This window comes from Episyrphus balteatus, chromosome 2 (assembly GCF_945859705.1).
Source record: "Episyrphus balteatus chromosome 2, idEpiBalt1.1, whole genome shotgun sequence".
Taxonomy (NCBI): Eukaryota; Metazoa; Arthropoda; class Insecta; order Diptera; family Syrphidae; genus Episyrphus; species Episyrphus balteatus.
Window position 1 is genome coordinate 9154864 of NC_079135.1, and position 12353 is coordinate 9167216.

Sequence of the window (12353 nt, forward strand, 5' to 3'; positions counted from 1 at the left end):
CATTCAATTAATTTTTTATTGTTTATAAGATATTTAAAATTAATATCATGAACAAGTTAGCCTCAGACCAAAAAATTACTGATACAAATCTTTAAGTATAGTTACAAAACTTATCAATCAACATGCTTTTACTGATTTCATAAAAGAACTCCACTGAAACAATGAACTTATGTGGATTTCAAAATGAGATTTAATATATTTATAAATGAATATACCTGCGCAAAGTTCTAGCTCTTAAAAATTGGTTTAATGATAATTTTTTAATTGAAAAACATCATAAGACCAAATTTTAAGAGCTAAAACTTTATCAAGGAATCAATTAATTTTTAGTTATATTTTGTATGAAAGAAAATTGTAGTGTGGTTTTACATTTTGACTCAAAAGTCATGAGTCTTTTCGATGATCAGAGTGCCAACGAGAATTTCTAAAAAAAAAAAATCATGACTTTTGAATTGTGTCGTTTAATAGCACAGGCATAAATCTATAGATAGATTTGTAAAAAAAAAAAAATAAATGCAGATTGATTTCTCATTTTGTTGTCCATTGGTTCATATAAGGATGGTTCTCATTTCAATAGCATTAATAAATATTGCTTGCTTTAGAATCATTTTTTCAAGACAGTTTTTTTTAAATTTTTTTCTAGGCATAGGAGGATCACATCAATATTACTTAAAGAATGTTAAAGGAATCTGATTCTAGGGTTCAACTTTTTAATTAGACTTGTAGAAAGGGTTAGATAATATTAGTATTAAACGCTGTATTTTGTCAAATTCATATCTCTTTCGTCACTATCTTGCTTATTGACTTGAGTTTCTTGGTGTTTATGTTTCAATTTGCTCAATATTAAAGCAATATTTTTAAACTCAATATTTAAAAAAACTGGTATCAATTTTCTACAAAATAGTTTCAAAAGCTTTGGACATTTTGTTTTCCTAACTTCTTCATAGACTTAAAAAAAGACCAAAAGACTTTAGACATCTTTTTTATGTCTTTTAATTTTTAAAAAGAACTTTTAGAAAGAAAGAGTTCTTCACAAATTGTCCATTAAAAAAAATGAACAAAACATATCAAAACAAAAAAGATTGCTCTTCAATCCGCTTAAAATGAAATGTGTCTGCAAAATCAATTTTATAACCAAGAAAACTCTTCGGATTTTTAGGAGGCAGGAATTTTTTTTTTTCCCAAAAATGAATGAAACAATTTTGTAGAATATCAATTGCAGTTTTCAGAAATGTGCTTAAGTTTCCTACGCAGACCTTAGTTATTAAAATTTTGTTGGTCAAAGACAAAATGTTTTATATTATTTCTCAAAATATTTTCAAGTCATTAGTTTTCTTATTCAATATACTTTTTTTGTTTGACTGAGATACATCTCTTCAAAATTCCAATTCTTTAGTGCAGAACTCAAGCAATCCATATAGTATAGGACCTGGCTGCTAATTTTATGTTTAGAGTGAAAACAGAAATTCGAGTACGCATATTACGAATTGATTCATGCCCCCTTACACCGACTACAGGTTAGTTTTGGCGTCGGATGCGATGGTAGTTTAAGACTATTTTTTGTCCGACGCCAAATCTAACCTGCCAGCCTTTGGAATTCGTTATAACGGGGCATGAATCTGTTACATAATTTGCCTACTCAAATTTCGGTTATCATTCTAAACCAAACAGCAGACTATATGATTGCTCTAATTTTGGAATTTAATTTTGGAATCACAGTTTTGAAGAGCTGTATCTTAGTTAAAAAAAAAAAAAAAAAACCATTGAAAGAATGCGATTTTTCCAACTTTTGTGCTAAGGAAAATCAATTTCGACTCTTTTTTATAGATTTTTCACGTAAAATATACAAACAAGAAATTAAAGCATGTATAGATGACATCTCAACTAATCTTAGTTGTTTTTTTAGAAGGACCAAAAACCTGCTAAAATCAACTTATTTCAAGTGAATAACCAAAAAGGTGCAAGCATGCAAAAAATTTATTTTTCAAGAGCGGTTTACAGGGGTTTATCCCGTTTTTAAGTTATATTTGTCATATTCATAATTGTAATCAACAAATAACCCCGACTCCATATTTTGATATACAGTCAGTTCCAAAATTTATTTTCAGTTGGGTGGGTTCAACGCAGGCCACCTGAGCACAATTTTTAAATTCTCCGATTGGCCGGAACCAAATGTGACTTTACTTTTTTTTGTTCTCAACAATCAAAGCCAGAAGCGAGGCAGAACTTGGGTCCAGGTGATCTGCGTTAAACCCGGTCATTTTTTAGAAGTCGACAGCTTTTAGAAAGAATTTGATTTTTGTTTTGTGTTGAGCGCTGTAAAGTTTTTACCTTTGAAAAAACAAATTCGATAGTAAATGTTTGATTTGATGTTGATGTAAAAACACAGTTAACAGTAACAGTTAAGGCTATAATTCGTACGGCTTTGTTTTAAATTCGACAAGTGCAGATTTATTGCAAAATTTTCCTTACAATCATTCCAATCGAATTAGATTTTGTCACATGCCATATTTTTAAAAAGAGTTCAAAATATGGCTTAATACAATGTATATATTATGTACATTACTATTCATTTAGTCATTAAAAAACATAATTTAAAAAAAAATCTACCTTGAGAAATGCTTCCCATTGTCATAGATTCTCTATTTTATCTCAATATATACCGTTATATATTATTAAATGTTAAAAAAAATGTACATTTAACAAGTCTTAAATTAAAAATCCTCGAACTTATCACACAGCTGCTTTAGCCTTTGTCTGAAAATCACATTCCAGTTGGTGTATTCTATGTTTCAAATTGTAATTCTGCATAGAACACTTTAATGCTCCGAAAAACTTACGTAGTGGATTCTTCTTATTCAATTGCTCATTGCTACTCGCTTCAATATGCAACGAGCTGAAATTCTTCGATATAGTTACCGTAATGAATCCTTTGAATTGTACAGCAAAACTTGATTTCTGTCTTCGTTCAGCATGAAGTTTTTTTGTTTGTGCAAGTTGATATTCCATAAAGGAGACATTACTTTTAGGCATTTGCCGTCCCGTCCACAAATCCACCGATGAGCTTATCGACCATTTGCATGGCAACGGTAGTTCTTCAGATTCATCGATTTTCTTAAATTTACTATTCTCTGTCGGCGACAAGAGAGTAATATCAACTTTGTAAATTTCTGTGATAATTAATTCAATTGCAGAAATATATTCTTTGGCCCATAATTTATTCAAATTCATCGGTTCATCGGCAAATTTGGCGAGAGATTTGATTTCATTTTTTCGTGGAATTATGTCAAAGGTCAATGATGAATCTCCAACACCAGTCAGGGGTATTGTTTCGGCGGTAGGGAACATCTGACCAAGTTCATCGATTATATCAACCAACAATGATTTGTATAGAGTTTTGTTTGATATTTTTGGCTCGCAGCACTTTTTGTGAGCCATTGTAATGCATTTTTTTAAATATTGTACATTTGTTGCGGAAAGACCTTTGGCGATGTTTATGTTGAGGCAGAACATATCCTGGACACATACTGAACAATCTGTTTTGAGCTCTTCTGCTGGTTCGCCCGTCATTTCACCTAACATTAGTAACTGATGGTCATATTCGGGATATTTGAACATTTTATTTTGGAAGTCAATTTTCCTTATCACTTTTCCCAGATATGGAGCTATGATAACTTTTTCAAAATCAAACGAACTATAGAATTCAAAGAATCCTTTTATAAGTTGATGAATATTTTGACTAGAATCCATTGTAATGCCTCGTAAGTTAAGTCCAAAGTTGATACCATTTATGAATCTTTTATTTGAATTGCGTTGGATAATCTTCACAGATGCCAGAACTGGTGGATTACTATTTTGCAGATAGAAAATTATCAAAGTGACGAGACAGTAATTTGTCATGTTGAATGCTCCATAAATGTGCATATTTTTGAACCATATTTTTAGAAAAAGCATCAGTTCATAGATTCTGTTGTCGGCTTGGTTGAGAATGTTAATGAATTCACTATTGTGTATGCCATAGGGTTCAGAGGTGTTAATGTCCAAATTGAATCCGGTGGCAATGTGGACACATTTTATAATTGGAACGCGTGCTTTTCGAATGGGTACAATGTCTGAAAATTGTTTGCTGCGATAGAGCATTCTTGTGATGTTTTTGTAAATGATGCTGGGATCAGCTTTTGAAGTTGTAGAAGAAATGTGCAAATCGATATCACTTGCTGTAAATAAAATGGAATTTTGATAAATAAATAAAAACGATGAGGTTTAAGAAAAATTTTGTGTTGAAAGTTGAATATTTTTATAAGAAGAAAAAGTTAGTTATGGACGTGATTAACAAGTCGAACATAAATTTTCAATTGTACATTGTGCAAATTTAAATTTAACTCACAATGTGGTTATTGAGTTAACTATCATAGTCATATTGATTCAAAAGCTAAACAAACTATCAAACAAATCAATATCAGTATCAGTAGTAATTATACATACATACATACAGCCGTGCTTAAGCAGAAAGGTCTTAAGTCAAAAACTTAAACAGTAACGTTCGATTTCTTGACAAAGTCCTAACTAAAATCAACTAAAAACTATTATTTTTAGCTATCGGTTTTTCTCTGATCTCAATTTAAAAAATATTTAGAATGCGAGCATTTGTTCACATCACTATAACTAGACCTAAATTCTTTTTTAAGTTCTAAGGACTTTAGGTCTCGGTTTATTGAAAGGAAGTTCTATCTTGTTTTTTTTTTTTTTTAATTTGCGAAGCACCCGTTTTATGTTGAAAAATAAAGTTCTAAATTCGAATTTTAAGGGTTTAGAACTTTTTGAAGAAATGAAATTGAAACAAATTGAGTTCTTCATTGTTTTTTTTATGTTCAATTTTGTTTTAGTGCCGTCTCCGGGAATATGCAATAGGAGCAGAAGGGAAGCAAATTATGTATTATGTTTTGAATAATTAAGTAAGAATGAGAAAAAAATATTTGATTTTATAATTAATTAAACTAAAACAACATTGTACTAATAGATTGAATAAACACCCCTAAAGAAGTAAGAAACACTTACGAAACGTTGGGAAAAATAATGGGATTAAACTTGTTATATTCGCATTTTATTTACATAGACCAAAACAGCCTAATAACAGTGGAAAATTGAGTTCTTATTTTTTCCTTAAACCGAGTTTAATGAGTTAGAACTTTGTCATATGGATTTCAATAGTTTTTTTTTTAAGTAACCAATTTTTTTAATTACAAATAGCGCTTAAAATTTTTAACGAAGAAACTGAAATCAAAGGGGAACTGCACAATTTGGTTGAAGGAATTAGAGTCATCGCAAGCGACAACAGGATAATATTTGAAAAGTGAATTCTAAAAAAAACGTAATAGCATACATAAAATATCAAAAATAAAAACTAACTTGATTCAAATAGAAAATATTAGAACTAAAGAGTTGGAATAACAACATTCAAATTAGGTGAATGTTAAAAGTTTGTTGTTTTTTATAATGATAAAAATTCATAATTTTATGAGTAAATAAAACATATTTGTTATACATATTTTACACTAACTCGGTTTCAACCGCTAAATCAGCTGGTAACGAAATATAGGAACATTTGATTAAAACCTCATAAAACTGAGCTATTTGTTTAAAAGTTTCAAATTTTTGGCGGTCCCACGAAATAATATAAATTTTAAAAATATTTTAGTATTCAAATACTATAAAATTTTCAGCCGACAGCTTCTGGTAGTTAGTTTCTATAAGGGCAAAACGTAAAAAAAGATGCAGAGGAAAGTACACGGTATAGATGTTAAAGACTTTGTACGTCAACAAAAATGCAATCTGAACTTAAAAAAAAATAAAATGAGACATGATTGTGGCAGTAGAATTCAATGAGGCTGTTTTATTAGCTTGGTCTTATACTTTTTTCAGTTGCTATAATAAAAAGGACCTTTAATTGGATATTATGCAGAATATTATCCTGCTAAAAAAAAATGTAAAAATGATCTTCTTCAACGAAAAAGATTCAATTTAATCCAGTGACCTTCTCAATAACCTAACCTAAATCCATAATTGCGTACATATAAAATGTGTAAGCATATCGCGAGTGTATGAAGCAAAGTTTTTCAAATGTTCTTTAAAGAAAATTATCATCGAACTAAATTATTATGTTTCTGATTTGTTCTGTTCAGTTAAGTAAAAATTGATATTCCACAAAATCATACTTACATTTCAAAGCCAATCCATTAGCCACCGATCCATATGGTTCAATTTTATACGGTCCAATTCTATCCAATTCTTTTTGCAAGCAATTATGTATCCTCGAATAAATACAATTAAGATGATCATCATCAATCAAGTACTTTTTAAATATAACACTCAATTCTTTGCCATTTGCACAATCCGATATAGCTTCAGCCAAATTCTGTCTAAATTTCTTCTCATCTTCTGCATTAATTGTCTTCAATACCGCATTAACTCTTCTCTTTAACTGATTAACTGGTTGTTTTTTAGCATTCTTTGTCGCTGAATGATTAAGCAATTCATGTTTGAGGACATCCTGAAGTGTCTCAAATGGTTGATGACAGATTTTACATTCTAAATTCTCTCTTTCAGAATCAGTTAAGTTTAAACTTGAATTATTATTTTCTGATTGTTCTTCCGAAATGGAAGATGATTCTTCTTCATCGACTTTTAAGTCTGTCATTGTTAAGGTATTGTCTCACCTAAAATTGAAACAAAATAAAAACAATAAATTGGAATAAAGTGGAATATAATTGAGTAATCTATCTACATTTGTATCTCCTGTTTTGCATTGTGGAACTCTCAAGCGAGCTTCTAAAGACAATCATGATTGCCGCAACTAAATACACAAAATGCCATCGAATAAAGTCCTAAATTCTAGTTTTTAAACAACAAAAACTCTAAAAATGTATTTTTGTATGTATTTTGGCACAAATTGAATGTAAAGTGGATTTGGATATATTTTTAAAAGGGAATAACTTCTCCCGTTTTCCTGTCGACAACTTTGTCGAAAAACTCCGTGCTAATGGAACCATTTAAACCCGGACTAAGTATAACATTATTCTCCGATCGATAAAGTGGTATATTTTTACTTAAAGCAAGTTCAGTATTCAAGTAAATTAGAACCTCACAATTGTGTCTTATTCCACTGACTCTCACAGTTCCAGGTTTTAGTTTGTCCGATGCTGAAAAATGAATATGATTGCGGTTCATACGTTTCAAGCCGAGTCTCTTGATAGCCGGCAGATTCTTATAAAACGTCCCATGAACCACAATTGGACATTCGGAAGCATGTCGGATTTTTGTTAAATTTAGCTCTGAAACCTCAGCTATTGAATGACCCTGATTAGCTTTTATTAAAAGTTTTTTAGTACTTGGGCAAGTCATGACAGTGTATCGATTTTTTGAATCAGCTTCAACAATTCGCATTATTTCCTCAGCTGTGTAGCGATTGCTTAGACTTCGATGGGAGAGAACCGCATCGAGTGGTATGAAACCGTTGGAGGCAATGGGTAGACCCTCTTTGACGGCACCATGACGTAGGAGCCAGGATAGGTTTTTACTCAGTTCGGTATCAAAATTACGCGGGTAACTCATGGTTTTTTGTTGGTTTTTGTTTTTTTTTGTTTAGAACATAAACACAGTCGGATACCAACAAAGTATTAAATGTTTTTTGTCCAAATGTTTGTGATGGTGATTGGAGTAATTTTTAGTGTTGGATAACTTTTGCGGGAGCTTACCTTTAAAACGAATATCTGGGTAAAAATTTGTGTAATAAAATAAATTGGAAAAAATATTGTACGAGTGCAGAATGAACTTGCTTTGACAGTTTTTGCAAAAAAAGATGCAAATTTGAGGCTGGTGAAAAAAGTGATGCCAGACATCAAACTATGTAAATTAAATACTTGAAACAGAATGAAGCGTTTTCATAGACGCAGACGTATAATGGGTCGATATAAAAATGTATAGGAATAAAAGGTGTGTTTTATATTACAACCGGTCTTAAAATTGGCCAAAAAACCGCAGTCTGGGCTAAGCAATTTACATCTTAAATGTGACAACACTTTAGCATCTTGGGCTTAGTTGTTAAGCCTGGAAATTTCTCTGGGCTTAACATTTTGAACAGTTTTAAATTTGTGATACTTTTTCATAAATTGTTTAGAATTTGTTTACAAATAACGTGAAAACTAACGTTTGGAATGACAAAATTTATTAAACTATTAAAAAAAAATATATACAAGAAAAATACAAGAAAAAACTGAAAGCAAAATATAGGTGTTTTTTATTACCACCGGTCTTAACTGGACAAAAAAAACGTAGTCGGGGCTTTAGTTGTTTAGCCCGTAGAATTCTCTGGGCTTAACTTTTTCAACAGATTTAATTTAGACTTGGTTTGAATCTAGATATTAATCACAAGACGATGGATTATATGTGTCCAGTTTATTTGAAGAAACTGGATGGGGAATGAAGCCGGGTGATGTATTAGCAATTAAATGATAATATATTTAACAAAAAACCTTTAGCTTATTTAAACGGTGTGCTCTTGAATGTACAAGGGATCACTGGTAATTTTGAGCTAATTGAAGAATTAGTAGATGAAAATAACAGGGCTATTCTGAAGTTGTGATGCATAAACAAAAAATACCAAGACTGGAAACTTGGCGGTCAACTGACGTTTGCCTACAAGCTGCGAGGTGTGGTGAATGTCGTGAACCTATCGTTGTGTTCGTGTCAAATGTGTGGTGAATGTCGTGAATCTATAAATGTGTGCGTGTTAACGTCATTTACCAACGTGGTGGCTTTCACATATATTCACAGACAGCACTGTACACAAAAGGGTTTCGGGGGGAAAGACGTACGAAAATTTCCAGTCTTGGTATTTTTTGTTTATGTTGTGATGCTCACAAGTCACAATTTTTTGTGAGGTTATTTTTGTGAGGTTTCTTATGAGGTTGTCACAATTTGGTATTCTGCGGAAAACCTCATAAGAAACCTCACAACAAAATCACCATAGAAGAGGTGAGTTTTAAGACAGCCAGCTGATTTGTCAAAACAAATCAAGTAAAAACAAAACAATGTGCATAATATTTTGTATGATTCGAATTTAACAAATAAAAACAATTGAAAATGGTAAAAAGATATATTTTCTTGTCTACGTACATTTGCTAATAAAATAAAATTTTCTAGGCTAAAAAAAGATGGCATTTATCGACTGAAAGAAGTCATTTTCCATCTAATACACAGATTCAAAAGACGATCGTCTGGTCACCGATGATAATGCTCCCCTGCGTGTTCTACTAGAAGCTGCACCATCCAAAAATGGTCACGATGGACTACAAACACTTGAATTCTCTGGTTTGCTGACACTGAAAACTCCAGGCGAAACCTTTCACAAATCGGACTTAACCCACACATGCCATTTCCAATTCTTAGGGCCAGTTGTACAAACGTGGTTCAGCCTCGGATCAGGAATTTAACCCACCGATTTCGGCGGATTAGCTGGGGGTCAACTTCGGTTCAAGCATGAATGTGGCTATTTTTACATATGTGGACCTTGCACCAGTGCTAAACCGGAACCTTACCACCGATTTCAGACGATAAAAGTTGCTAAACCACGGATTAAATATTTGTACAACTGGCCCTTATTGAACACATACATACGTTGGAGTGCTCAAATGGCGTAACACCATCCAAAATGATTCAGGTATTCCCTTAACAAGTCAAATAAACATCATTTAATACTACTTTGCTTTTATCTTATAGTTAACTCTTGGCCATCAGAAAATGGAGGTGGTAGTTGCGACGTGAACATTGAACACTAGGCACAGCGCTTGGAATTGCAAGATTTCTGCATTTATATTCCTCTATCGTAAGTTTAGGATCGTGTCTTTGTATTGAAATAACTACAAGCAAACTGTCTTTTCAGGTTGAACCGTTTGTTAGCGAGTTTAATGGATTATTCAAGAAAGCAAGTTTTCCAATGGCTCATCTCAATCATTGATGGTTGAAACAAGCCAGGATCGATAAAATTCAGTTGTGCGTCAGGAGACTTTTTCCCATTACAAGTAAATGAGAAGAAAAACAACAACTGCAACTCTATTAACTAAATCATAGAGAATTCGTACACCATTGAAAGAGTCTCGGTCGCAGCTCATATGGAATTGCTTGAAGCTGTGCAATATCTTTTCAGGCTTGGCCTACATTGGCATGTTATTGCTGAAACAGATATTATCTCACAGACAGTGCTCTTTATCTCGTTTGGTTTGTTAAAGATGTGTATTGCTCGAATTGCTAATCCATGTCCAGATCAAGCACAGGACAATGCTATTAAAGTCATATAAATATAATTTTTTTTTTAACATATAAACAAGAAAAAAGTTCTCTAAAACAAAAACTCGTCATCACAATGAACCAACTTCTTATGTTAGCCAAACAAAACGCAGGAAGCATATGTGCTGAAACAGACAACGGAGTTCTGAATGAAGATTTCATGTAAGCTTTTAATATAAAAATTTACAAAACAAAAATCTAATAAAATTTAATTTATTTACAGTGGTCAACTTAAATGTGGATACAAAACATGCAGTAGAAGTGCTATGCCCTAACACTCGACTGTTTGTCAAAGTTGGTAATGGATTGGTACATCGCGATGGAGAAAAAAATGAATGAGGATAGGGAAAATGATTCAGAGGTAGCAGTTGTTGGAGACGAAACTGCTCCAGCTACTCAACAATACCAGATGAAGTTAAATCGCAAGAGAATCTTGATTAACCTTTGGTTCATATCAGGTTAAGTTGACATACACACTTTTGCAAGATAAATCGTTTTTAATATTTTTGTTTTTAAATCTTTTTAGGTTTGCAAAATCTCGGCCAAAAGTTCTCGGACAATAGATGTTTTCAAATAGCTGCATCTGTAGGCTTCTTCAGGCAACAAATGACCAATGTTTTAAGGTAATTTTGAATATGTCTCCAGCTCAGTTTAAACTTGTGTTCTATTCTGTTGTTTCGAACTTTGTACAATGTTAAAATGTTTTTCTTCTCGGTTTTTAAAATATGCAATGTTAAAAATAGTAATAGTTATTTTTTTTTTGTCAACAGAACTTGGAGCAATAACATACCCAGGCTGCACGGAGTTTTTGTCAAACGGAAGATGACCAAAAGGCCCAAAGTATTGGTGCGTGGAATCCCAGACAAATTCAATCCGGATTTCTTGATTCTTGAAATCAAATACAATATCTAACTTTTTAAACTCCACCAAATCATTATATCGGGATTGGACGGTGAATTTTTTTGTTTCTTAATTATTTATTCCACTCTCTTTGAGTAAAATTGAAAATTAATAAAGTTTTTAACTATACATATTTTTATTTTTTGTTTTGAATTTTAAGGCGACTACTTTGGGTTTATGGTGTCATATTGATTTTGAGGTAGTTCTTTGCATTTAGAATGGGCAAAAGCTTTTTAAAGAACACAAGCAACAAACATTATTATCCGGCTCTCGGTACAAATTTCAATTTCTTTTTTATTTAATTTACATGATATTTATTTGATCGTAGAAAAATGCTGCTAAAAATAAAAAAAAAATAAACAACACTTGCACCAGATGGTAGCTAACTTACTTGCTTGACAAAGGGAGTAGAAAGCTTGTCTCCTCTTTAACTGCTGTTCGTCTCCCTTTTATGAATAGATTGCAAAATACACGATAAGTTTTTGATTTTGGTTGTGGTTATGGTTTTTATTTTTAGATGCATGTTAATATGTATAATCATTTTTCTTAAAATATGTATTTTAAATAATAAAAAATAGATAAAATAATAAAAGTTATTTAGTTTCTAGAATTTACTCCGGGAAAGATTTTTTATATCTAATACAAATAAAATTTTTACAAATAAAAATTTTGTTGTGCATTACGGTGAAGTCTCGGTAAAAATAAGACTGAGACTACAAATGATTTGTGAAATTCGGACATTGTTTGTCTGGTAGTTGCATTATTTTTTGTTGATGTTGTTGCAGACGCAGTTGGATTCGTTATCGCTGCTTCGTGAATTGAAGTTAATTTGTATCTTTTCTCAACTGGAGGGTAATTTTGGAAAGTTGATCTTGCATAACTTCTACATTGCGTCCACTGAATCGGTCACCAAATGCCTTGAAATTAAAAAGAAACAAAATAAATAACTGAACCGAAGTGATTTTTACTTGCTTACTTTTGATAAGTCTACAGCGATGTGGGATCCTCAAGCAACAGTAGCTGCTCCTGTGTCCTTTAAAGTTCGTGAATGTGTGATGATTTTTAGCAATTCCATCCTGTCCAATGTCCACTGACGAGAATTAATGCAT

General features: G+C 31.9%; 3 protein-coding genes and 1 long non-coding RNA gene across 5 annotated transcripts; 2 read left to right on the plus strand and 2 right to left on the minus strand.

The window, feature by feature from the left end:
• Positions 1–2424: 2424 nt before the first annotated feature.
• LOC129908951 (speckle targeted PIP5K1A-regulated poly(A) polymerase) lies at positions 2425–7884 on the minus strand. 2 transcript variants are annotated; one of them, XM_055985804.1, is made up of 3 exons: positions 7755–7884; positions 6220–6716; positions 2425–4217 (listed from the first exon to the last, which is right to left on the minus strand). In XM_055985804.1, the coding sequence occupies exons 2-3, from the start codon at positions 6695–6697 to the stop codon at positions 2734–2736; spliced, it is 1962 nt and encodes a 653-aa protein (XP_055841779.1). In that variant the 5' UTR covers positions 6698–6716; positions 7755–7884; the 3' UTR covers positions 2425–2733. The 2 variants fall into 2 exon arrangements, with proteins under 2 accessions (XP_055841779.1, XP_055841780.1); XM_055985805.1 differs by lacking the exon at positions 7755–7884 and adding an exon at positions 6785–6906.
• On the minus strand, positions 6967–7844 carry LOC129908952 (tRNA 2'-phosphotransferase 1). The gene has a single exon (XM_055985806.1). The coding sequence runs from the start codon at positions 7609–7611 to the stop codon at positions 6979–6981; it is 633 nt and encodes a 210-aa protein (XP_055841781.1). The 5' UTR covers positions 7612–7844; the 3' UTR covers positions 6967–6978.
• A 1771-nt stretch (positions 7885–9655) lies between the features above and the next one.
• On the plus strand, positions 9656–10152 carry LOC129908953 (uncharacterized). Its single transcript, XR_008771376.1, has 3 exons — positions 9656–9718; positions 9778–9883; positions 9941–10152. It is a non-coding gene; the product is annotated as an uncharacterized LOC129908953 (long non-coding RNA).
• Positions 10153–10449: 297 nt separating this feature from the next.
• Positions 10450–11256, plus strand: LOC129912766 (uncharacterized). Its single transcript, XM_055991169.1, has 4 exons — positions 10450–10506; positions 10568–10802; positions 10871–10967; positions 11115–11256. The coding sequence occupies exons 2-4, from the start codon at positions 10646–10648 to the stop codon at positions 11254–11256; spliced, it is 396 nt and encodes a 131-aa protein (XP_055847144.1). The 5' UTR covers positions 10450–10506; positions 10568–10645.
• The last annotated feature ends 1097 nt before the right edge of the window (positions 11257–12353 follow it).